The sequence below is a fragment of the Delphinus delphis genome, chromosome 2, assembly GCF_949987515.2.
Source record: "Delphinus delphis chromosome 2, mDelDel1.2, whole genome shotgun sequence".
Lineage (NCBI taxonomy): Eukaryota > Metazoa > Chordata > Mammalia > Artiodactyla > Delphinidae > Delphinus > Delphinus delphis.
The window spans coordinates 99,189,049-99,215,633 of NC_082684.1; the positions used below are offsets into that span (position 1 = coordinate 99,189,049).

The window sequence follows — 26,585 nt, forward strand, 5'->3', positions numbered from 1 at the left end:
TAGCATCCTAAGCACAGGAAGGCACTGATGTGGCTTGTGGAGAAAATCCATGTGTTGGTTCAGGCATCATCCAGGCCTGAGTTACAGTGCCGCCGACCATGGCTCATTGTCAAATAAGTCAACTATACACTTTAAAGTGTCTCTAGACAGAAACACATATAAAACAAGTTTCTGTATTGACCGGTTGACAAAAGTGTCGTGACCAGAGGCTCCCAGGAAGACGGTGCTGCATTCATGAAGTCAGCATTTGTAGTGACATCATAGAACACAACTACTGTGAACAATGAGAATCATGGTATCATTCAACTTCAACTGCTTGTCTTAGAAGTAGGGAGCGCTCACAATGTGGGGGAAACAGGTTTTTTCTTTTTTTGGTTATTTATTTATTTTTGGCTGCGTTGGGTCTTCGTTGTTGTGCGTGGGCTTTCTCTAGTTGTGGTGAGCAGGGGCTACATTTTGTTGCGGTGCGTGGACTTATCATTGAGGTGGCTAATCTTGTTGCAGGGCACAGGCTCTAGGCGTGTGGGCTTCAGTAGCTGTGGCACGCAGGCTCAGTAGTTGTGGCGCACGGGCTTAGTTGCTCCGAGGCACGTGGGATCTTCGTGGACCAGGGCTCGAACCTGTGTCCCCTGCATTGGCAGGTGGATTTTTAACCACTGCTCCACCAGGGAAGCCTGGGGAAACAGGTTTGCATCAAAAAATAAGATAAGGGGACTTCCCTGGTGGTCCAGTGATTAAGATTTCACCTTCCAATGCAAGGGGTGCAGGTTTGATCCCTGGTTAGGGAGCTAAGATGCCTTGTGGCCAAAAAACCAAAACGTAAGACAGAAGCAATATTGCAATAAACTCAATAAAGATTTTTAAAAAATGGTCCACATCAAAAAGTCTTAAAAAAAAAAGCTAAGGAGGACAAGGGCTGCAGGAAAACAAACAGTTAACTAAAGGGATATGAGGAGACAGAACAAAGGTCAAGGGCCTGGGTACGGTCACCCCCAGCGCAGGACTGCAGAGCACCCCTTGAGTTTCCTCAAGGCACCCAGGCCCATGTAGGATGCCATGATGGAGGTAGCCAGGAGCAGCGGCCTCATACAGTAGCCGGCGGGCACGGATCAGATGCCCTGGAGAGGGGCTGGGAGGGCAGGGAACCTGCACAATACAGAGCAGGAAAGAGGGGCTTCTAGCTGCCTGAAGAGCCGTGAGCCCCAGTTGTGTGCCACAGCCCCGCTGCAGAGCCCTGGAGTCGGGCCGGCATGGGTCCAGCCACACAGGTGCTCCGGGCCAGCCCAGCTGACCTGCTGCATGACAGACACCAGGGCCCGGCCCCTTGGGTGGTGGCAGCTGACTGAGACTGCAGGAGCCTGCAGGTAGCCAAGGCCAAGGTGCCTTCCCGTCTCAGAGCCAGTGTGCCCCACAGCCGGGATGCAGAGGGATGGAGGGAACGTGTCCTGGGGGACGTGGTTCCATCCTGCCTGAGCTCCTGGGATGCGCTCCTGCCCAGAGGGACACGTTTCCCTGTCTTCCCTCCTGAGTAGAAGGACCAGGCCACCTTAGTGTGACCTTCAGAGAACGGTGTTCCTTGGCATTAAGTGCAGGCGTCCTGGTGAGGACTGTGGCCACACCTGCCAGTTCTGCGTGAGGTCGTGTGGGTTCTGAGCCAGGGACCTGGGTGTCCGTGGTCACAACGAAGAGCACTGACACCCCTCTACCCTCGCCCGCCCCTCGGCCCTAACGGGGCTGTCCTCCCCTGGGGTACATCCTGTTGAGGGAGATGGTCCCCATGGCCATGACCCAAGGAGTCACAGGGCCACCCTCTCTGCAGATCCTGCCCGGGACCCAGCCTGTGCTCAGACATGAGCGTGGCACCCGCTGTGCCCTGGGGGACCACTCGGGCCCTGCTGGCGTCCCTCAGCTGGCCTGCTCTGTCCAGCACCACGCCCCGCCCTAGAGTCAGGTTTAGGCCAAGAGGAGCAGAAAGGCCAGCAGCACAGCAGGAGAGAGGCTGTGATGGGTGGGGCTGGGGGCTGCCATCACAGACCCGTCGGGGGAAGCTGTACTCACTTCTGCAGGAAGGCCATGCGGACACCCCTAGTCTGGATGCTGTACATCTAGGGACTGGGGGTGGGGGATTTAGCCCGTCTCGCCTGAGACACAGTAAGAAGTCCCTGGGGTCGTGGAGGTGGTCAGGGAGCCGCCCGGAGAGAGGGGCCTGCAGGGGTGGGCGCGGCGAGGAACGAGAGGGGCCAGGCCCCCCAACTCCGAGGCGCTGCCAGATCTCCCTGGGCTGTCTCTTTACAGCCTGTCACCGACCCCACCCCGGAACAGGCCGTGGTGTCTGACCCACCTCTCAGGCACCCACGGGGAAAGCACAGCCTATGCAGCTTTCAGCGAGTGCTGCGTGTCGGTGCAGCAGGAGGGGAAATCCCTTGAACTCGACGGGCACGTCTGCGATAGAGAACGGCTTGTTACGGGCCTTACAGATGACACCCGTGAAAATGTGCGCTGAGCCCGACTCTCTGCTGTGACATTCAAACACACGTGGAAGACGTTCTTGCCTGGTCTTGGGCACAGATGGTTTTGAATCTCCTCAGAACTTTTGTCAATTGCAGGAGGGTAAAGAGGATCATGACCAGTGCCATCTGCCTGTGCAGAATTATTTGGAAGTCTGTGGGTGTCGGATAGAGGAGGATAAAGTGAACACTTTTATAGCCTTTCTGAAAAAGTGAAGAAGAAAATCAAGCTTAGTATAATTCCCGTGAATGAAAACGAGGCCCAGCTTTTAAGTATCTTATTTGACTCGCAGGATTTTCTAGCCGGCACTTCCCTCGCATCTTTAAAAACCCAGGCTACAGCGACACGGTCTATGACATCCATGTCTCCTAACTTCGCGCTGGAAAGACAGCCAGAGTCCTCCAAAGCAAAGAGGACTTACGTACTCGTCTTCAGCTTCAGCAGGTTTGGAAGATTACCATCCTGACAGCCCGTGGTTTAGTGCGGCTTGTCTTTTATTAAAGAACTCACCCACCACACAAAATATACGTCAAAACTAAAAGCTCTGAATATTTAGGTTTATCTACAGAGCAGACCATCTATTTCTAGATGTTCAAGAATTAACTGTGCACTAACCACATGCTGTTTACTCTTCTGGTATTTCATGAAACCAGACTGCATGTGATGTCCTTTTATAACAACGCTGCTTGTAAATACGTAGGTGAATGTGATGGACGGCAATTATCAGGCCCTTACTGTGAGCCAGGCATTGTTCTGAGCACTCCCCGTATATTCACTCATTCAAAACCCCCAACCAGGGTGTGAGGTTTGGGAGCTGTTTTACATCCCCACGTCACAGAAGAAGAAACTGAGGCTCAAAGTTGTTAAGAAGGATGTCAGTGCTCTTCATTCCTGCCCTGCACGTGACCATGGACACCCAGGCCCCCTGGCTCAGACGTCACCGCAGAACTGGCAGGTGTGGCCACAGTCCTTGCCAGGACGCCTGCACTTAATAGCAAGGAACACTGTTCTCTGAAGGTCACAGTAGGGTGGCCTGGTCCTTATACTCAGGAGGGAAGACAGGGAAACGTGTCCCATGGGTACATGGGTCCGCAAAGGGTGGCCAAAGAGGCCCCCTCCCCCCTTCCTCCCTCCCTCTCTCTGTGCTCTTCTCCACAGGAAGCACTGAAGCCAGGTCTGGGACATTCACGGCATCCTAAGATTCCACAATGAGAAGGAAAAACCAGAAAGAGGCCAAGAGAGTGGACAGCTGTCTTTGGGGACCCCCAGATCAAGAAACATCTGAAGAGAGGGAGCAGGGAGAGGCAGAGGGAGAAGCAGGCGTGCGGGAAGACTTCCTTTTCATCTTTAAGCTAAATGGTCCCAGTAGCTTAGGCAAAGCTAGACAAGAACCCTGATGAAGGAAACCAGCCATAAGCACTGGGGGTGCTCAGCAGCTCTGGCTCAAGCGACCCTGGCAGGCAGGCTGCAGCTCTGCCGGGAGATGAGGCTATCAGGGCTAAACACGTATCTGCCTTCCACGTGGGAGCACCTGGCTGTCTGTCTCTCTCTCGGCCCTTATGTCCTTGGGAACAACTGAATGTGCAGTTGAGGTTTGGGACAGCAGATTGGCTGAATATTCCAGAGAGTCTGAAACTGCTACACGTAAAGATGATTTTCCCTTAGAAACAGCAGTGCGATTCTTCCCGTCTGCTGGAATTTGCGGGGACCTTTCCTCAAAGGACAGGAACAATGTCACACTGTGTAGTATGGCTGCGCCCCTCAACCCATGCTGTCTAGACTTCGTGTACCAGCACTTAAAAAACAAAATAAAATAAAAATAAAAACAACCCTTCGCCACCTAGGCACCACTCTCCCATCTTAAAACTATTTCTGGCAGCAGAAGAATGCTTCATTCAGGAGCTGCCCCGACGGGGAGGCCAGTGGAAAGGAAGGGCTGCAGCCTGGACGCGGCAGGGCAGAGGGCAGCCTTGCGGGTGGGACCCAGCCCCCGAGTCCAGCACCACCTAACCTGGAGCTTGAGTGCCTGTGTGCCAGGGGTCTTCCAAATAACCAAGCAAAAGAATGCAAAAGGCCTCTTAATCTCAGAAAACCTTCCACTTTCTCCTGAGTTTGACAGTCTAAGGCTCCCCAGAGAAAACGACGCTTTCAAATGTCAAGGCTGAGACTCGCCTGCTGGCCTACCAGCTCCTCAGGCCTTGGAGGGATAACCCGGCAGTCAGTCTTCACAATTAGCAGCAGGAGGGAAATGCAATTTTTCAAAAGATCCTTCTGTGGCTGTTCATCCAACAAATACTTTCTGAATTTCTACTGTATGCAAGGCATCAGCAAGAAACACTTTTCTCAACATTTTATAGCAGAAGGGCATACTATAAGAGGTAGATGCCTTTAAGGAAGGGGCGAGCTCAAAGAGAATGATCTATCTTTGTTGATAAAGCAAGAATCCCTTTTAATCACCCCATCATTTCTTTTTCTTTTCAAACACACATTTTCCAAAGGTAATAAACAGTTATAGAGAGAAAGAAATGCATTCCATTCTTCATCAATTTTAAAGCCTAGAGTAACACCATTCTGAAAAGGATACAATGGACAGCGGCAACAGCAGAATTCAGGAGAGTAATCTGATCTCCTCTCCTAACGGAATAGGATTCTTGCTATTTTATTTACTTTACAGTTGATTTTTTTGGCCATGCGACGCAGCATGCGGGATGTTAATTCCCCAACCAGGGACTGAACTTGTGCCCCCCTGCAGTGGAAGCGCAGAGTCCTAACCACTGGACTGCCAGGGAATTCCGTACAGATTTTTTTTAAAACTACCATATGTCCCAGCAATCCCACTACTGGGCATATACCCTGAGAAAACCATAATTCAAAAAGACTCATGTACCACAATGTTCACTGTAGCACTATTTACAGTAGCCAGGACATGGAAACAGCCTAAGTGTCCATTGACAGATGAATGGATAAAGAAGACGTGGCACATATATACAATGGAATATTACTCAGCCATAAAAAGAAATGAAATCGAATTATCTGTAGTGAGGTGGATGGACCTAAAGTCTGTCATACAAAGTGAAGTAAGTTAGAAAGAGAAAAACAAATACTATATGCTAACGCATATATATGGATCCCCCCGCCGTCCAAAAAAAAAGGGTTCTGATGAACCTAGGGGCAGGACAGGAATAAAGACACAGACATAGAGAATGGACTTGAGGGCTTCCCTGGTGGCACAGTGGTTGAGAGTCCGCCTGCCGATGCAGGGGACGTGGGTTCGTGCCCCAGTCCGGGAAGATCCCACATGCCGTGGAGTGGCTGGGCCCGTGAGCCATGGCCACTGAGCCTGCGCGTCCGGAGCCTGTGCCCCATAACGGGAGAGGCCACAACAGTGAGAGGCCCGCGTACCGCAAAAAAAAAAAAAAAAAAAGAGAGAATGGACTTGAGGACACAGGGAGGGGGAAGGGTAAGCTGGGACGAAGTGAGAGAGTGGCATGGACATATATACACTACCAAATATAAAATAGATAGCTAGTGGGAAGCAGCTGCATAGCACAGGGAGATCAGCTCGGTGCTTTGTGACCACCTAGAGGGGTGGGATAGGGAGGGTGGGAGGGAGACGCAAGAGGGAGGGGATAGGGGGATATATGTATACATATAGCTGATTCACTTTGCTCTACAGCAGAAACTAACACAACATTGTAAAGCAATTATACTCCAATAAAGATGTTAAAAAAAAAATCCCAGTGTTTACACCTTAAGCTTATCTGAGTCCAGATAAAAGTGACACCGTGCTGCTGTGCACTCTGGATACTAAACCCTCTCCTGCCACAGAGAAGAAGCTGGGGCTGCCACCCTGGTCCAGGACCAATGGGGTCTCACTGCGGACTCTCGGGGCCGGTGGAGCTGCCAGAGCTATGGCTCCAGCCTCTCGGAGGCCGCTTGGCGCTGCTGCCCATCGCCCCCAGCCAGCAGGGCAGCTCCCAGGTCTGGGTGGCTCTGCTAAATATTACGGCTAAGAAGTTCCAATCCTAGGCTGGGGTTCAGGCTGAGGGATGGACGCCTCAGAATGGAGCAATTGACAAAAGGGGAAACTACAATGACAGCAAAAGGCCTCAAAACAGTACTGGATCAAGAATCGATTCCTTTCCCTGCTTCACAATCCACAAGAAAAAATGCAGACATGTTTACAGACGCACTGCGCGCACCCACACACGCATGTCCTCACCGATGTGCACAGGAATGCGTGTGTGAACACCTATCTCCCCCATCCCCGAAATACCTTCCAGCAGAGTCCAAAGGACACACCGGAAGAACCGAGCTCACCTGGGCCTCTTGTCTGTGACAGCGACACAGCTGTGCTGCAGGGGCACTGCAGTCCACTTCTTGGCCTCCATGACGAGGGCGTCCGCGTCTACCAAGCCAAATCCATAGAGGTGGCTAACTGAAAAGACAGGGCCTTCAGACCCAGCTCCCCACCGCCACCACCGTCCAGGGACAGGCCACCTGTGTCCCTCCAGGGCTGCAGGGCCCCTGCCAGCGCCTGAGAGCCCCGGGCCACAGCACCCGTCCTTCTGAGGACACTCCCAGCTGCTTTACTCTCCCAACTCTTTCAGGTCAGGAGCGAGGGGCAGAAAATACGTCCCATTTTGGTGCAAAATAAAGGAAGTGTTGAGAGGGCCTAGTACTTTCTTTTTGTAAGATGAGGGCGAGTTTCTTTATACTAAAGGGACTTCCTGGGCTTCCCTGGTGGTGCAGTGGTTGGGAGTCTGCCTGCCGATGCAGGGGACATGGGTTCATGCCCCGGTCCGGGAGGATTCCACATGCCGCGGAGTGGCTGGGCCCGTGAGCCATGGCCGCTGAGCCTGCGCGTCCGGAGCCTGTGCTCCGCAGCGGGAGAGGCCATAGCAGTGAGAGGCCCGCCTACCGCAAAAAAAAAAAAAAAGGGACTTCCTGGCATCTGCGCTCCCCGAATTTTGAGCCGGACATGAAAAGCAAAACATGCGACACCTTAGTTCACGCAACCACGACGTGCAATAAGCACAATAAAACAAGGCTCTGCTCATCTCTTCTGCCATTTGCTCTCCCTGCTGAATTTCTAGGGCATTCAGGGAGAGCAGCATCACCCAGCACACAGGCTGGCCCAAGCTGGTGTTTAATTTGGCCAACGCAGGAGAGTTTCAGAGTTGAATTTAAGAGGCAAGGTCAAGAACTAGATACAATCTCTTTTCCTATTTAATTAGGCCAAAATCGCAATGTAGGTCAGCTCTTGTTGCAGCACGCCACTACCACAGACATTCCTGCAACACAAGGATGCATCAGGCCTAATCAATGGCCTCCTTATTAAAAGGAATGTCCCTCGGAACTTAGGGTAACAATGCTTGACCTGTATTTTTCAGAGTAGTATCAGGCTTGGTGTCGAAATAGCGGGACCTGAGCTAAAGAAAAGGAAAAAACGTCCTCCCTAACATACCATGGCTGAATGTAAATCTTTTTCAAGTATCTCTGGTAAGAAGCAAGACAAACAAAGCCAGTGGCACAGTCCTATAATAACCTGCTCAAGAGGCTCCAAATATCTGGGTTACAAGCCTGGACTGTGGGTTGATTTCATGGTACCTGGGTCTGTCCCAGGCTATGATGGGGACAGAGCCCTTTTAAAACACAAGGGCTTGCTGACAGAAGTTTTATAGTTAGAAAGTAACTTATATAACTATCTCAATGTCCTCCTTGTACAGGTCAGGAAACTGAGGGATAGTTTCAAAACTGTAGAGCTACCCAGGGCTGAGAATGCAAGTTGTCCTTAGGTGGCACATAAGCAAACATCATGTATCTTAATAATTATGGATTTGTTTTAATGTGCGTTAGAAAAAACGTAACTACACATCAAACCCATGATTAACTAGATGTAACAGAGCTTCCTTTTAAAATATACTTCTCTGTGTAAAAAAAAAAAAAAATAGGCAAGCCCATTTAAAGAGAACCATGAAGTCCATACTGGTACAGGTGGCCCCTGACGTGGCAGAAGTCGGGAGGCTTAGCAAGCCCAGAACTTGAGTGACCTTATTAAACTACTGGATTTCTACCTTTCATTCTTGTGACACATACTTAATGTTATTTGGGGGTTCTTTTTGAGAAATTCATGTCCCCGCCCATACAGGCTCCAGGAGGTCAGGACCCACCCAGCCCCGGAGTCTTGGCCGCACCTTTATGACCAGCACCGTTCACCTTCCAGTCGTTTGCTTTGAGGTGGGCCGGCCTGGACGTCTTCACCAGCAGGTGCTGGACGTCCCTCCAGGTCAGCTGGCTGCTGCAATGACACAAGGACAGACGGCTGTACTCATGTGGGTCTGTAAGGCGGCCACAAGGCCCATCAGAGGTGGGGCGTTGGGAGCCGGCCTCGTGCCTGGACTTGAGGAAGGCTCCGCAGGCTCCCCTCCTTGTCAAGGGTCAACGTCACAACCTCTTTGTAAAGAACGGTTTCTAGTCATCAAACCCTAAGATAAGATAGTACAATGGGTGACCAAAAACCCACAGTGTTAAAGCCTAGCCTTGCTACCACGATCCACCTGAGTCTGTATGAGGCTCTATGGCAAACTCTGGCCCCGGGGGGAGGACAGCCTTACGTATCAGCACGTGTTGGGACAATCTGGACTAGTCTTTACCATGTGAGTGAGCATTCCGTGGGCCGGGGCACGCCCAGCCATCACCTACTCAGACACCATGTCCAGGACCACTGCCCACACACTAGAATTTGAGATTTTAGTAATTCTACATTAACAATATATTCATTTTGGTGCAGAGTAGAAACATTTCATTAAAAGAACACTTGCCCACGATTAAAAATGCAGAGATGAGATACCTTGGACACTAAGATACATCTGCTTGCCTTTTCAACACTCCTCAAAACAGGATCCACCTGACAATGATGCTCTCAGAATCCTGCTCTGTCCACAGCACTAGGACCGCAACACAGACAAGAATGGGAGCTCCCTGGGGACTTCCCTGGCAGTCCAGTGGTTAAGACTCCGTGCTTCCACTGCAGGGGGCATGGATTCGATCCTTGGTTGGGGAACTAAGATCCTGCAGGCCACACAGCACAGCCAAAAAAAAAAAACAACAGCGGGAGCTCCCTGGACGTAGCCTTCGCCACCTCTTCTTAAATAGCACCTGCCCTGGCCAGTCCTCACAGGCATCTTTCCAACTGCCCACTCTTTGTGTGTGTGTCTGCAAATATATGTAACATAAAATGTACCATCTCAACCGTTTTTAAGCGTACAGTTCAGCGCCATTAAACACATTCACCGTGTTATGCAGCCGTCACCACCGTGCATCTCCAGAACGTGATCATCTTAACCCACTGAACCTCTGCCCCCATCACTCACTCACTCCCTATCCCTCCCCCAGGCCCCTGGCCAGGCCATCCTACTTTCTGTCTCTATGGATTTGATGACTCCAGGTGCCTCACAGAAGTGGAGTCCCAAGGTATCTGTCCTTCTGTGACTGGCTTAGTTCACTCAGCATAATGTCCTCCAGGTTCGTCCACGTTGCTGCAGGGGTCAGAACCTCCTTCCTTCTCAAGGCCGAATGACATTCCATAGACCACATTCATCTACTGATGGACATCTGGGTTGCTTCCACCTTCTGCTATTGTGAGTAATGCTGCTGTGAACATGGCTGTATAAATATCTCTTCGAGTCTCTGCTCTCCGTCCTTTTGGGTGCACACTCACAAGTGGAATTGTTAAATTATATGGTAATTCTTTGTTTCATTTTTTGAGGAGCCATCACATTGTTTTTCACAGCAGCTGCACTATTTTACTTTCCCAACAAATGCTTTGCCTGCTTTAGTACTAGAAGCTCACCTGTGGCTTGAGTCCTGGGGGGCCTGTGTACTCCTCCTCCCTGGGGTCTCCCGCTCTCTGGGCTCTAGCCCTGGCTTCCCCTGATTTCTCCACCACGTTCTTGACACTGTGCTGGTCCCCGGCCAGTCAGTGGCCTCCTGGCTGCCTATCCCAACTGTTCCCATCAGTACAGTTTCCAGACCTTTTCTTGGCACAAGCTGACTTGCTATCCTCCCCTTATCCACTGCCCTTCTGAGGACCACAGCCAGCCTCACTGTTAGAGGAGGATCTGAGGCCCCGAGTGGCCCACGGCCTTGCCCTCTGGTGGAGAGGCGCACGCACAGGCTTTGGATTCCAGACGGCAGATGTGCCTGCCGCCCTTTCCCCTGTTTGGCCGGGTTCGTCACCCCTCACATCTGCAGGGTCCACCCAGGATGGAGAAAGCCAGCCCCCCGGGAGCTCAGCACAGATGCCAGGAAGCCTGGGCTTCAGAGCTGACACAGAAAGGGTTTAGAAAGGGAGGATGTGAGAAACCATCTTACCAGGAGAAACTCCATTTCATTTTTGATGATAGTACTGAAATCACATATATAGTTGTATGAAAACATGTCTAAGAAATGGTGTTTAAAATGTTTTTTTAAGTGAAGAAGGGATTGCTAGGCCTTGGGGGTGGTTCTCACACATAAGGCTCTTCCTTCATCCTTGTCACATGCTGCCTGCAGGCCTCCTGCACCCCCGAGAGCTTCTCCCCCCAGGTGACCTGGCTTTGCCCGGCCTCCTTCCACAGCAAAATTGCTGCACACGTGAGCAGCTGTCCAGATACTACCCCGGCCTCCAAAGCCCCTCAGCTGAGGCCGGCAGTGCCCCTGGTTACACCAAGTTCCTTCCTGGACCAACCCTATGTGTTTAAATGCTCTAAGTGGACGCTGTTTCCAATGACGTGTGCTTGACCTACCACCTGTAAAATTCTGAGGATGAGCTAAAACGATGAGGCAGTGATCGGGGAATTCATGAGTCCACAGGCCAAGTTTAATGGGACAATCCGGCACAAAGCGGGGTCTGTTTTCTATTTAGTTTCAACTAACAAAACTCCTTCCATGTTTCCAATAAGGAAGGAAAGAAAATATAAAACAACTAATCACCAAGTATATGAAAGCAACTTCCCACACAAGCAACTATTTAGCATTTTTTAAATGAGCCTCAGGACACAGAAGCTATCATTTTGGCCTGAAAATCAAAGATATTTAGCTCTTTCTTTGTGAAATGGGTAGCATTTGAGTTTTACGCTCTTTCGCCTGATGCAAATCAACGAGCAAACATACATAATTAGAAGGACTGCAGCAACCCAAATATAACTGCTGAATCATTTAAAATCTCACCTGCGGCAAATGACTCCTTCAAAGGGCTGGGCTGTTCTGAGCCAGTTTTGATATTTAAACTAAAATCTGTTTTTGATCCCATGACTGTATGTGTAGTAGACTCTCTTCTTCTGAACCTTCCACCCATTGACAACTCTAGGGCTTTCATTCAGCTTAAAGCAGATAAAACATCACCACCGTATTGTCAACTTATGAACTACAGTTGACAAAGGACAGCTGTATCAGCCTAAAGTGTGGTCTGGGGGTGCGGTGCAGGCTTGGGGCACCCCCCCCCCCCGGCTCCCTGTGCTCCTGCGAAGGGCAGGAGACTGTGAGCTTGAAAACGGGAGAGAAGGGAAGAAGCCACTCATGCCCATTAAGGAGAAATCCTGACGTGAACCTGGAGGACACTATGCTGAGTGAAGTGAGGCAGACACAGAAGGACAAACACTGTGTGATCCCACAAATTTGAAGTCCGAGAGGAGTCAGGTTCATAAAGACAGAAACTAGAACGGTGGTTGGCAGGAGCTGGGTGAGGGGGAAATGGGGAGTGTTATGGGCTGCATTGCACGTCCCTTCCCCAAAATCACACGTTGAGGCCCTGACCCCCAGGACCTCAGACGTGACTGCATTTGGAGATGGGCGTCTGTAATTAAGGTGAAATGGGGTCATTAGGGTGGGCCCTGATCCAACGTGACTGGTGTCCTTACAGAAGGATCTAAACACACACACACAGACGCCACGTGAGGACACGGGGAGAAGGTGACCACTGACACGTCAAGGAGAGAGGCCTCAGAGGGAAACAGCCTTGCCGACACCGCGATCTTAGACCTCTAGCCTCCAGAACTGTGAGATCGTACGTTTCTGTTGTTTAAGCCCAAGCAGACCACACAGGAAGCTATCTGACGGGTACAGGGCTTCAGTCTGGGCAGACGAAAATGTTCTGCAGATGGGTGGTGGCAACGGTCACTCAACAGTGAATGTGCTTAACGAGCATCACCCTTAAAATGGTGTGTAAAACATAAATTTTACGTTATGTGTATTTTACCACAATAAACACTTTTTTAAAAAAAGGAAAAGGAGGGAAGGTAGGTGGGAACTTACTTTGCTTCCAGCGCCAAGGCGATGATGCCGGCCACCATGGGGGCTGAAACAGAGGTCCCGGTGTGGCCATCGGTGCAGCGCTGGCGCAGGTCCGTGGTCACCTGGGCAGGGGCAGCAAGCAGCCGGGTCAGAGGCTGCTCAGGACACTGCCCCGGGCAGGCGTGACCTTAGCCCCAGGGATGGAAGAGGTGCTATGCAGACACACCTTGGCAACGGAGGTTTCCGCGTGTCTGGCACCCCCTGCAGCAACACGGTGATGGCGGGGTAGGAACAGGGGGTTAAGGCCACAGCCCCCCACCACTGCAGATGCAGCCCGAGACTCAACAGAGAGACAGAATGAAACAGAGGGGCCTCCACGCCAAGACCCCCTGCCAGGGCCCCCATCAACAACCCCCAAGTCACTCCAGACTTCAGAGCAGGGAAACACGTGCTGGTGTCGTCTGGCCCAGAGAGCATCTCTGCCGTGAGCCAGAGATCGGCCATTGGTCAGAGAAGGTCACAGAGCACTCTCTCCACCAGGACGTCCTCCCAGGTAGCTGACAGTGTCCCAGAGCACCCAGTTCTGTCTGCAGCAGGAGCTACACCTGTGTCCCTCGGTGACGGGGGTGGGCACTGATTCTGGGCCTCACCACAGTCCAGCCTGACTGCACCTTCCCTTTGAACTGAAACGGAGAAGCACGCGTGGGTACAGCTGGGAGACGCCTGTTGTGCTGGATGGGACACTGGCCCTAGTGTGACTCCCATGCATTTTGCAGGTAGAACTAAGGCTGCTAACCAGCTGAACTTAAGTCGGGGATGTAATTACAGGGCCCTTAAAAGTCTGTCAGAGAGATGAGGCTTAGGAGGGACCTGACCCTCCCTGCTGGCTTTGAAGAGGGCGCTGGGGGGACAAAAGCCAGGAACATGGGTGGCCCGCAGAAGCTGGGAACAGCCCTCGGCAGCCAGCCCACACGGAAACAGGAGCTCAGTCCTATAACCACCAGGAACTAAGTTCTGTGAACACCCTGGATGAACAGTGAATGGATTCTCCCTCTAGCCTCTGGAAAGGAACACAGCCCGGCCAACACCTGGACATCAGCCTCGTGAGACCCAGTGGAGGCTGCAGCACTTCTGGCCCACAGAGCTGTGAGATGACACAGCTGTGCTGTTTCCAGCTGCGAAGTTTGGGACAATTTGTTATGACAGCAATAGGAGACTAATATACCCACCAACCGTAAGCCTCCAGCAACCCATCTGCAAAACCCTTGAGAACGAATTTCCCCTGTGGTAACAGTCCAGATCCTCTTCCAAACACAGCATTTTCCTTCCTCATGATTCAGCTGGGCCGACCATCACCAGTGAGAGGGATCCAGCCCGTGTCACACACACAGAGAAAGATTCGACAGGGATGCTGGTGGAGACCAGCCTCCTCCCCCCCTCCTAGTTCAGCAGGACCTTGACATTGGGGAGGGCAAGGGAGCAGGGATGAGGATGCAACCTCTCTGACCCCAGGATCTTCATCTGCAAAGGGGCTTAATGCCAAGTCCTTCACGGGGCTCCTGTGAAAGCACAGCTGGCACCTGGCACATGCTTGTACTCAGTCAAAGGTGGCCAGTGAGGGAAAATGAGATTGTGTGGGCAGGACACCAAGCTCCCAAGAGCAGGTAAGGCCCGTGGCTGGCTCTCCAGCCTCAGAGAAAGGGGCATGAGTAGAGGGGCCTCCCCACAGGGAGGTGGGCAGCCCCTTCCTGAAACTCTACATCCTGCTTGGTACTTGGCTGTGCTCAGTGAGTGGATGAATGAGGGAGAGATGCCTCTTTAGAAGTGCAACTGATTTGATCACAAGCCCTGTCTCAGCACCGGGCAATCCCTCGCAGGTCGGTACTCGCTGCATTGTAGCAACGGAAGAGGACGAGGGGCCCGAGCTCCAATTTCCATGGACACCTGCCTGAACGTGCAGACGCGAGCTGCCCACCATCCAGGGAAGGGGCTCACCCCCTGGCAGGGTCTCTAAGGGACTCAGAGCAAACACCTGGCCTTGTTGAGTTGGGGGAAAAAACAAAAACCAAAACAAAAACAACCTGCCACCCATACTACCAGGGACGAGCACCAGGACAGCAGCTGCAATGGAGTGTGATTTTCTCTTTCACCCTCTGCCCAACGACACCCTTCTTACCATACATTAGGGCTCAGAGAATTTTTTTTAAAAAAGAAAAAGAAATTAAGGCATTTTGCAGCTAAGGTGTGTGCCCACGCATGCACACGTACACACCTGCAGATGCTGTGTGATTAATTAAGCAAATAAAGCTGCAAGCCCTGCTCCCAGGGATGGGGAATGGCATCCACCCAGCACAGAGTCCCCGGCACACAGCACCTCCCTGCCCCCTCCAGCCAAGGCCTCTGTCAGGTTCTGCTTAATGAGACTCCAGCAAGTCCGTGTTCAAATGAGCTAGATTCCTAAATGAACAGGACACCATTCAGAATCTCAGCCCCATCCCAGGGGTGCACAGTCCAGTAGAAAAGGAAAATAAATTAATACCTTCGTGAAACAGCCCGGGCTGCTGCCAGGCTGGCGGTGGGAGGATAGCGGCTGACCTTCCCACTGGTGCAGAGCAAATCAGGGAACGGGAAGCCTGCACGCTCCCGCAGAAAAATGTAAAAATATGCCTGCAAGTAATGTCTAAAGAAGTGGCCAGGCAACAGGAGAAATGAAAAGACGCCAGTGAGCTTTCAGGTTAAACCAGTTGGCCAGCACCACGGTCTCCTTTTTTTAAAGGTCTAAAAACCATCTTAACGACTGTGCATTTGAATTCTGCATTGATTTCAACTTGAAACCCTCCCCTCTTACATTTTTTCAAAGTAGGAAAGCACGTAGGGAAGGAACAAGCACAAACTTCACCCATCACTAAACTAAAAGTTACTTTCTAAAAGATAAACCGCACTTGTGTTCATTGAAGTGAGCGTAACCGACAGAACCACTCTCAACCTCAAGTGTCTGGAAAAGTCCTTTTGTGAGGAAGGGAACACCTAGGACACTCAGATTTCTAAACTGTTTCCGTATAGAAGCAAGACTTTCTCTCACTCTGTTTTGCACGTTGAAACTGAACAGGCCAGTTGGATCCCAAGTGATGTGACCACAGAACACAGAAAGCTTAAAAAAGACACCGCGCTGAGAATACACTCCTTTCTTAAAGGCTATTTTTAGATCCCTAGAGACAGAGAGGGTTTTAATTGGTACTCTGTGCCAAAATTAGAAAGGCAGGGTCTGAGGAAGGTTGCCAAGGGCCTGGGGTTTACCTTGAGGCACAACTAGTTCCCTGACGGCAAGGCTGGGCCCGGCGCCAGGTACACACTGCCCTGACTGGCCCGTCCTCCTGAGAATGGGACGAGGAGCTCATCCCCCGGGGTTCCGTCGAGGACTCACGATTTTGCGCTCGTAGAAGGCCCCGCTGCTGTAGGTGGTGGCCAGGGTGGACGCACACTCCTCTAGGTACCAGGGCTTGTAGCCATTCTCCGTGGTGCTGCTCACGGAGATGGTGTAGATGCTATTGGTGTAGCCGTCGCAGGAGCAGTGGTCCCCCTCTCGGCCGCCGTTCCCCGACGCCCAGACGAAAATGGAGCCCAGGCCCTGCCGGCCCTGGAGGGGAGAGGACAGGCGTCAGCCCACATGGACCCCCAGCTGGTCTCACCCCTGTCCAGCGTCCCCCTCCACCCATGAAGAGGGAGGGGGCCGAGGAGGATGCACTCAGACCAGACAGAGGCTGCCCAGTGCGTGGTCTGTGGGCTGATGGGCTCTGGCGTTCCAATTTTCGTAGTGTTGGCGGCAACAGCCATGACACCATAGAATCACAATGTCAGACTGAGAAGCTGGCCCAGAAAGTCCTCCCTGTTCTTCACGGGAAAATCAAGGCCCTCACACAAGCTGCTCTGTCCCAGAGCAACACCAGTGATTTCCACTGCAATGTCCCACGATCAGAAAGACCAAGCAGCGTCCCCAAGTACACTGAGATGAAAGCTGACGGCTGAATTTATGACGTTAATTTTTCTGGCTGAGGAAGAGGGCAAAACTTCCTGAAAACCCAGCTGCAGAAGCATCCTTCCTGGAGAAGAGCTCCTAGAAAAGCGGCGGGCCCAGGATTTGCAGGAACGAGGGCCAAGGGCCAGAACACCCCGGGGCCATCCTAGGAGAGCGCCCCCGGGCTTCCCCTTGGGTCAGCGTTGAAGCGGCCACACTGCCAGCGCAACCAAAGCCAGCGGCTTCACCTGTGTGTAGCTTTTCACATTTAAGGACACACACGTGACAGCAAGTCGCTGTAAGACAGTAGCAGGTCAGGGGAGCTCCTGCAGCCTCTCCAACCCACACCCATGGGATCCAACCAACACTCATCCCAGCCACAAACACCAGCTAAAGAAGAACACCAGTTCCAAGACAGAACCGACCCGTTCGGTCCGAAAGGCTGGACCGTTGGTGGGCACAGCCAGCCCCAGAGAGAGGTGCCAATACCCATCTCCACGTGGGCTGGTGGCTCCGGCATCCTTGCCAAGGATACTCCTGTCCAAACACACAGGAGGAAACTGACACTCAGGCCCAACAACTGGCCAATTTAAAGAAAATTTTCAACAAAATCCTACAATTCCCCGTAGCCCGACTGAAGCGCTGCTTCTGACAGGATGCCTGACACACCCTTGGAGCTCAAGTCCACCCGGACTGAGGGCACCCACCTGCTCCAGAAGCACCAGGACACCCCACTTTTGGACCAAGTAGACCACAGGTCCCCACCCTTTTCTGCCTATTTGTCTTCACTCCCACATCTGCACCAGTTCCAACCTGAGGCTCGAGGGACAGCCCAGTCCCAGGGCTCAAAACTGCCTCGTCCACTCCGTTTTCCACATCTCGAAGGCAGACCTGCCCAAACGGCCAACAGCTCGACAGAAAGGTTACTTACAGTTAGCAAAAATGGCAACCTTCTGGAAAAAAAGGCACAAAGGACTAAGGACATGCATGTGTCTGTGCCCATAACTACCTGTTGGAAAAGATTAATCAGAAGCTCATTCAAAGCCAACGAAAATTGGAATGAAAGGGTGTTGAACCCGTCAGAGCCTGTCTTTATTTCACCTCCAACTCCTCACCTCACTCCAAATTATTTATCAAAGGCTGTCATCTTGCAAAGCAGGGCAAGCGATCTTACTGCTCCAGCAGCATGGAGAATGGCCTCAAAAAGCACTTCTCACACTTGTGAGGAGAATCCCTGGGGGTCTCGCTACATCGCAGACTTGGGCTCAGCTTGTCCAGGTGAGCCCAAGATTCTGCACTTCTGACGGGCTCCCAGGTGATGCCAGCTCTGCTGCTTGGGACCCCACTTTGAATAACAGAGGCCTAAATGCCAAAGACTTGCATCTCTTCACCTTGCACTTTGCAGGTACCACTAGACCCATGAGTTCTCACAGGCATCAAGGCGTCCAAAGCCTCTTTCCCTTCTGAAAACAGTTTCCTGGAAAGGGAACGTGGGAACGAGGCAGAGGAAGCACCCAGGTCTGAGCCATCGCTGAGGACTGCATTTTCACTTTCCGGGTCTTCTGTTCCTATGGAAGCCACAGGACAGAGGCTCCAGGGGACGTTTCAACCCTGGCTATGAACTTGCACTTCTGTTCAGGAAGCCACCACACCTCAACACCATCGGAACGTATTTGAGCATCTTGCCTGGGAAGCGGAGACCTCATCCATGGACTCAGAGGGCTAGCAAATGCCCGGCATCTGGACAAAGCCAGTGCTTTCAGCCACAGTGACACTGACTCTCCCCTTCTGGGTGACAAGCCATACGAGGACCAACATCAAACACATGTTTATGCCAAAGTACAGGGTCTGATGTCTCCTACCACCAACCCACACCATCTACCAAAGATGAAGTCAGATTTTACAGAAAAAGGATATAGGTGACAAACAGGGCATCGAGGAGGAAAAACAGATGGGAGAATGTGGTTCGGTCTGAGATCATCAAATCTCTAGGAGGATTTTCAGTGACAACTTCAGACAGCTGCGATCTAAGGCTCCCTATGTGGCATATTTTATTCAGAATGACTAAAAAAAAAAAAAAATGAAGTGACTTCAGTATTTCAAGAAACTGTGACAAGAACCACATGGTCCTCTCCGCACCTTCCACACTCCCCTGAGAGCTGGATGTAGCCGGTGTTGCTCAGAATTCAGGATTGCTCCTCTGTGGGGCACCACGGGGGGATGGGCAGAGAGCGATAAGGGCTGCTTTCACTATAATCCTCTGGTACTATTTTATTTGTTAACCACATTTTAATCATGTATGGTTTACAATAAGATAAGAACTTTTTAAAAATGTTTTTAAAATATAGATAATAAAATGGGCTTGACCTGGCCCCCGTCCTGTTTCCTGTAGAAGTCAGAGGTATAAACCCTGCCTTGGGGATGCCTGGACCTCCTGACCCAACCCTGCCAGCATTGCCGGGCCTCCCAGGGCCACCCGGACGCTGACCACAGCTCTGTGTCTGCTCCAAGAAGTTGTCCTCACCCATAAATCTGCCTTGCCACCGTGCTTGTAAGAGCTGGGACATCTCCAGGCTTTTCTGACTCACAAGGACCCAGAACTGATGACCACAGAGTGACTGGGCTGGACCTCCCGAGAGGAGCCTGCCAGCTCCCCCTCAGCCGGGGGGTGGAGGGCCCATGCTCAGATGTTTGCTCGGTGTAGCCCCCAGTGGGGTCCACCCCAAACACACTGGGCTGCGAGCTGGCAGGGAGGGAACCTGGCCAAGACCTGCTGCTTCGGGGGTGCTGGGTGAGCACACTCCCCGTGATGGACGCAGACAGCTCCCCGGCTCGGGTTTCCTGTGAGCAGGTGGGCCGAGGCCCAGACACCCCTTCCACCTGCACTGTCCCAGTTAACAGGCCGGGTGGTTAGTCTAGGATCCCCACCACCCACCTGCATACACCCCTCAGCTGGGGGCAGTCAGGCTCCAAGGCTCAGAGCCAGGGGGCTGGTGAGTGACCAGCTGGTACTTTCCGGAACAGCTACTCTGTAATGAGGTGATGTCCTTCTGCTCTCGTTGGTGGACGGCCACTTCCCTGAGCCCCCAAATGACTTCTCCCTCGCTCTGGTCCTGGCACCATCGCCGTCCTGCTTTGGGGCTCTCCCCTGTGTCACTCTAATTTTGTGTGTATGCTGCTCAAATTTATTTATTTATTTTTGGGCCACACTGCATGGCATGTGGGATCTAGTTCCCCGACCAGGGATGGAACCCACGCCCCCTGCAGTGGAAGCATGGAGTCTTAACCACTGGACCGCCAGGGAAGTCCCTCAAGTTTATTTATTGTTACCTATGTGACAAGATTTCTTCTTACCTATATGACATGTTGGTTGTTTGATAAGACATACTGCGAAACAGCATGAAGATGGTCCCATATTTGTTTCTAAAAAAGGTGAGGGAACCCAGTTCCTTCCATATGCATAGAAGAGTTAAAAGAGCATTTGAAAGATCATCTTTGGGTTTGTCGGACTGAGAGTCTTTTTAATATTCTTTTTGGCTTTATTCCTTCTGATTTCTCACTGTTAAATATTTTCACTATTCCCCCCATCCCTGAGGCTCCCTCGCAGCTCTGGGTTACTCACACCTTTTTAATGCCGTACTCGAAGGCCTGTCTGGCCAGTCGGCCGGGCCCGTCCACCGTCTTCCCGTCGTCATCCGGCCCCCAGCTCGCGCTGTAAATGTCGATGTAGTTGGGTCTGATGCCCAGGGACTTGGCCTCCACCACGTCGGTCACGTCTCCGTCCAGCATGCGGATGCCTGGAAGCACAGGCCCGTGACAGTCGCATGGAAGGTGGGTGGGTGGGGGGTTCCATGCAGGTGTTGGTCCCGCACGGCCACTGGTCCCCGTGTGGACCGTGGTCCCCGCACAGCTGTCCGGGGAGCTGGGCACAGCATCCGGGCCCCATGCTTAGCTGGGACACCAAGCTACTGGAAACTCCTGCTCTTAGAACCTCGAAACTGTACTCAAACACAATGTCAGAGACATTCACGGCAAAACAAGAGTGAGATTAGGCCCGGGTGACATCAAAAACTCAACAAAAGTACTCACAGCCACATGGGTGCTGACCGAGGAAGGGGCTGAGGTCATCAGAGAACCAGCTCCTTATAGCTGGACGGCCTTAAAAGGGAGCAGCAGAGATAGATTTCAACACCATCCGCTCTACCTGCCAGCTCTCCATCTATTTCCCTTCCCCTCATCCCTGCCTACCATGGACTGAACGCTGTGTCCCTCCAGATTCATATGCTACAGCCCTAACCCCCGAGGTGAGGGCATCTGGAGGGGGGACTTTAGGAGGTAACTAGGTTTAGGTGAGGTCAGGAGGGTGGCCCCAGGGCAGGATTAGCACCCTTCCCTGGCTTCCTGTCCCCTCCACCGTGTGAGGACACGGATGGTGGTCGTCTGCCAGCCACCACGTGGGCCTCATGGGGAACCAGTGGGCCAGCACCTTGATCTTGGACTTATAGCCTCCAGAACTGTGGGACGTAACTGTCTGTGATTTGGGCCTCCCGGTCTACGACCGCCTGAGTGATTCAGAACCTCAGGTGCCTGGCAGTAGACAGCGTGGGGATGCCACCATCGTTCAGACATGGAGACGGCAGCACAGGACGAGTGGGGGTAGACGCCTGGTCACCCCCTCACCCACGAGAGGGACATGGGGCAGGTCATGGGGGAAGCCCTGCTTTGACCACCAGTCGTGACCAGCTAGTGACTGCAAGAACTACCTTGTCTCACTAAGCTTCTGTTTTCTATGAACTGTGATGATGAAAATGACTGTATCTATAGAGGAGCCATAAACACTGAAAAAAACGATTCATATAAAGTGCCTGGAGTGCAGTAAGTACCCAGTGTGTGTCAGCAGCTAGTCTGACCCCACCTGTAAAAACGGGGACAGTGAAACCTACCTCCGGGGGTTGTTAATAACTACTTTTTACCTTTATTTTTAAAACATTTACTATTTGGCATGTATGAAGGACTGCCTGGCACAAACATGTTAGTTATAAAGCCTAATAAAATAACAGACACACATGAACATTCATCTAGGGAAAATATGAACTTGAGCCACTGTGGCCTCAACCCAAGCCCTGCCCCTCACGGAGGAAACTGCTCAGAATTTCGGACTAGTCTTTCCATTGCCTTTAAAAACGGGTGTTTTAATACAACTGTCTGCACGATACACTGCTTAGCTTTGCCTGTACTGGGAATTCATCCTTTCCTGGTTATGTATGTTGTGAACATCTTCTCCCAGTTGATGCCTTGTCTTCTCACTTGTTATGGTGTCTTTTGATAAACAGAGGTTCTTAATTTCAAGGAAGTGGGAGCCAATTTCCCTTTGAAGATCAAGGGGGTTATAACGAGGGCCAAATCTTTTCTGGGTTTGTGGGCATCTGTCGTGGGGCAGGGCCCCTTCTGCTGCATCAGCTCATCGCACTTTCTCCTTTCTCAGATTTCTGGGTGGACGAGGAGACTCAGGGTAGCCCCAAGTACCATCCTTCCCAGTTGCTAGTCTATGTGCCCAGGGCCTTCGTCTCTTTGGCTACATCAGAGACACTAGGCCCAGAGGCTCTTGGAGCCACAAACCCCAAGGAGAGGCCATAACGAGTACAGGACGTTGGCCATGTGGTGTGGCAGAGGCGGGGCCCCAGGCAAAATAAAGAGCAGCTCACAGCTGGGGGAAGAGAGCAGGGGTCAGACGGTCCTGGGGTGGAATCTCATCTCGGCTGCGTGTGACCTTGGCCCAGGGTCTCAACCTGTCCGAGCCCTTGTTTTCCACAAAGCTCACCTGCCAGGGTAGCCGGGGGAATTAACTATTTGCTAAGGCACTGGGGCCCTGTGCTTTCTGAGAAACGGCAGCTGCTTTCTTTATGCCCTTCTATTTGGCAATGGAGTTTCCAGGGCAAGAGACCCCGCCGGTCACACTGAAGCCACCATCAATTCTGATGTCCTAGGGGTGACATTTAACCTGCTATCCTAGGGCTTCTCCATGCCAGTGATAGGTGTTGGGATGCCTCTTTTTGAACAAGAACAAGATGCCAGATGACATCTAAAATAAGTAAAAACATAAGACCAGAATGCTTTCCCAACACTTCTCACAATGTTCCTCAACTTGGAGGAAGAGTGACTGACGTGTGAGAAAGAAAGCATAATGTATTTAGATTTTAATGAAGCATCTATTTTCCCCTACACTGACAAGTTGCCAACAAGGAAAAGGTAAATATTTTCAGTGGAAACCTGCTGTTCCAATATTAGCTTTAAATGTGAATGGCTCTCTGGAAACGCCAAACTGAAGAAAACAGTCATTTCTCCAATGAAAAAATAAAGACCCATTTCCCATAAACTGTCAGGTACAAAAATAATGTGGACAAATCATCTGGATGGCAGATCCACTCATGGTTGTTAGCGTGCTCACGACTCAGCAGTGGGCTGGGTTCAGGGCTCCCAGGGGAGGATGAGCAGGCCTGAGCCGTCCACTCCAAGGGCCCGTCTGCGGCACCAGGTGGGAGGAGTGTGAGGAGGAGGATAGCGGGGCTTTGCAGGGCCCGACAGGTTTGCGTTTGGGTGGACACCTCCTAGTGCTGCCAGGGCTCAGTCCCCCAGGGAAGCATCACACAGCTTGCCTAGCAGGAAACAATAAACTTTCCATAAAATGGCCTGCACCCAACGATAGTTTCAAGGCCCCAGGAGAACCTGATGAAAGCAATGATTTTACAAGACTCTTGATGAAGTTAAAAAAAACCAACCGGGACTTCCCTGGGGGTGCAGTGGTTAAGAATCCGCCTGCCAACGCAGGGGACACGGGTTTGAGCCCTGGTCCGGGAAGATCCCACATGCCACAGAGCAACTCAGCCCGTGCACCACAACTACTGAGCCTGTGCTCCAGAGCCCATGAGCCACAACTACTGAGCCCGTGTGCCACAACTACTGAAGCCCATGCGCCTCGAGCCTGTGTTCCGCAACAAGAGAAGCCACCGCACCACAACGAAGAGTAGCCCCTGCTCGCTGTAACTAGAGAAAGCCTGCATGCAGCAACGAACACCCAACACAGCCAAAAATAAATATGAATAAGTAAATAAATTTATTTTTAAAAAAAACAAAACATTTTTTTTCATAGTGACCCGTCCTTCCTCCCTTTTCCTGCTCCTAACTTATGGTGGGACTTTGCAAACCACAGGCTTGTATAAGGCAAGGCAAACCCGTGGACATGCAGATGCCCATGTGAAGCAGCCCGAGACACAGCATTTCCCCTGAAAACGTCCTGAAGAAGTTCCATGTTCAAAGGCAATGGATTTGTCTTCTATGTCTGTGAGTCTCTTTCTGTTTTGTAAATAAATTTATTTGTATTTTGTTTTTAGATTCCGCATATAGGCGACATCATATGTTATTTGTCTTTTCCCAAAGGAGAAAAGGGTGGGTATAAATTAGGAGTTTGGGATTAACATACACACACTACTAAATATAAAATAGATTACCAACAAGGACCTACTGTATAGCACAGGGAATTCTACTCAATACTCTGTAATAACCTATATGGGAAAAGAACCTGAAAAAGAATATTTATATATAAAATATATATAAAACTGAATCACTGTGCTGTACAGCTAAAACTAATACAACAATGTAACTCAACTGTACTTCGATATAAAATAAATAAATAAACAATTTTAAAAAAGTAAACAGGAAGATCAGAGTGTGCTGGTTTTGGAGACGGGGTCTTTAAAGGGGTAATTAAGCTGAAATGAGGTCACATGGGTGGGCACCCATCCGACACGACTGGTGTCCTTTTAAGAAGAGGAAATTCTGACACGGACAACACAGACTAAGGGATAACCACGAGAAGACACAGTGAAAAGCAGCCGTATGTGCTGGTCTAGAGAGAGGCCTCGGAAGAAACCAGATCTTCCGACACCTTGATCTTGGACTCAACAGCCTCCATAACCAAGAGAAAATACATTTCTGTTGGTAAGCCCCAAAAAAGGTAACAGGGAGAACACACACACACACACACACACACACACAGAGAAGTCAGCCGGTGATTAATGTTTGCAGGAAGGCAGGGGAGCAGGACACGGGGGCCACTTTTGTTTACTTACAAGTAACGTATTTTGCCTTCAGCAAACGAATGGCAAGGCTAGAACAAAAGCGGCAAGTAAAATGAGCCTGTAGCTTCCTGAGTGTGACACATAGGCCTCCCCAACAAATTTTGCTCATTAATTCTGAGTTTATTTTCATAAATCCACAGAGAATTGGTTTTTGTTTTTTTTTTTCTCCCCCCACTAAAACTACAGTACATTGTGTTCTACCAACAGTCATTCTGGGCCAAGTGAGGTTGCAACAGTTGTTTAGAAATGTTAAAAACCTAAAAGGTTTCTGTTAACTCTCATTATGGCCTAAGACAAACAGGGCTCTCAGATCTCTAAATACACCCACACGTGACAGCCTCCTCCTAGGACCCGGGGCGGGGGGCATGGTCGGCCGGGTTGGGAGCCACATCTGCACTTGCCATTGTCACACGAAGTGCCTGGAGACCCGCGGCTGACAGCCAAGCCAAGTTCCCCCTGGCCTCCTGCTAGTTTCCCAATCTCCCTCTGTAGTGGAAACACAGCTAGAGCCAGTGGTGCCCCAGTGAACTCACGGGCCTGTCCTGCCACGGAGCCCCGGGCCCCTCCTAGGTAGGCCTTGAACCGGGTCTCTTATCTTCTGTATTCTGATGCTTTGACATCCTGGGGCCTTGCTGACGCTGCAGGGACCGACACCCCCATGCCCCAGGGCTGGCCAGTTCCTGGATATGGTCCAGAACTACCCCAGGAGCACATCTTTCCTATGCAAACCAACCAATCCAGAGCTCACACCCCCAAGCACCCCCCCTTTATGGGGCTTTTACACTTGGGGTTACTCTCCACCTGCCCTAATCAGCCCAGGGCCTGGTACCATACAACCAGGGGCAGCTCCTAAGCCCTGAGCCCTGAAATGATTCAAACTAGCCCATCCTAAGCCTGCTCACCCCACCTCGCCCATTCTTTCCTGCAGAAACCACAATAAAGGCTGAAGCCCACAGGTCCCCTCGCTCCCTCTGCCCCCCGACCAACCCTGGTGCTTTTCCGCGTGTCCTCCACGCCAGGCATAACCCATCCTCTTGGGAACTGTGAGTAACAAACTCTGTTCAATGGCCATTGTCTCCTGATCTATGGGCCTTGTCATACCTAAATAGTAATGAAATCTCTATTTTAAAACAGGTCACTCTTTCATAACCAGGTTCTGCTGATTTTTCAGAGAACTATAGAAGAGTGGAAGAACCTCAGCAATGCTCTAGAGATTTGAAACGCAGACTGACTTTCGTGGTCTCTCCACCAGGGAGCAGGGGCCAGAGAACAAGGCGATCCAGTGAGAGCTGGCAGCTTGGGACAGAAGAGCATGATGGGGACCCGAGTATCCATCCTGCAAGTGGGGACACGAGGAGCCCTAGCGGATGTGCACCTGTGACAAGGACGTGAGCACATGCCCTGAGCTGGCCTTTGACAGAGACCAGAACACGGTGGCGATAAGACAGTCACACCACCCAGAACAGAGGCCACCGGCTTGTCACGTAGGCTTGGACGTGCTCCCTGTGCTCTCCCCAGCCTTCCTCACACACCCCCAGAAGCAGAGCTGCTTCCTGCTCAGTGTCTGTGAGGACAACCTCAGGAAGCCCAGCACGCAGCCTAGAACCGGCTCACCTGTCCTTGGGGCGGGGGGGCTGCAGGGCAGCGTG

General features: G+C 51.5%; 1 protein-coding gene across 5 annotated transcripts in view; it reads right to left on the reverse strand.

Moving 5' to 3' along the window:
* PCSK6 (proprotein convertase subtilisin/kexin type 6) overlaps window positions 1-26,585 on the reverse strand; it is a 190,399-nt gene that overhangs the window by 61,040 nt on the left and 102,774 nt on the right. For 3 of the 5 annotated variants that reach the window (XM_060005286.1, XM_060005282.1, XM_060005281.1), the window contains exons 7-12: window positions 20,888-20,956; window positions 20,423-20,595; window positions 16,208-16,420; window positions 12,805-12,905; window positions 8,706-8,809; window positions 6,829-6,946 (exon numbers count right to left, since the gene is read on the reverse strand). In XM_060005286.1, coding sequence (XP_059861269.1) covers window positions 6,829-6,946; window positions 8,706-8,809; window positions 12,805-12,905; window positions 16,208-16,420; window positions 20,423-20,595; window positions 20,888-20,956 — 778 coding nt within the window. The remainder of the gene's footprint in view (window positions 1-6,828; window positions 6,947-8,705; window positions 8,810-12,804; window positions 12,906-16,207; window positions 16,421-20,422; window positions 20,596-20,887; window positions 20,957-26,585) is intronic. The other 2 variants (XM_060005284.1, XM_060005283.1) reach the window with 1 other exon arrangement.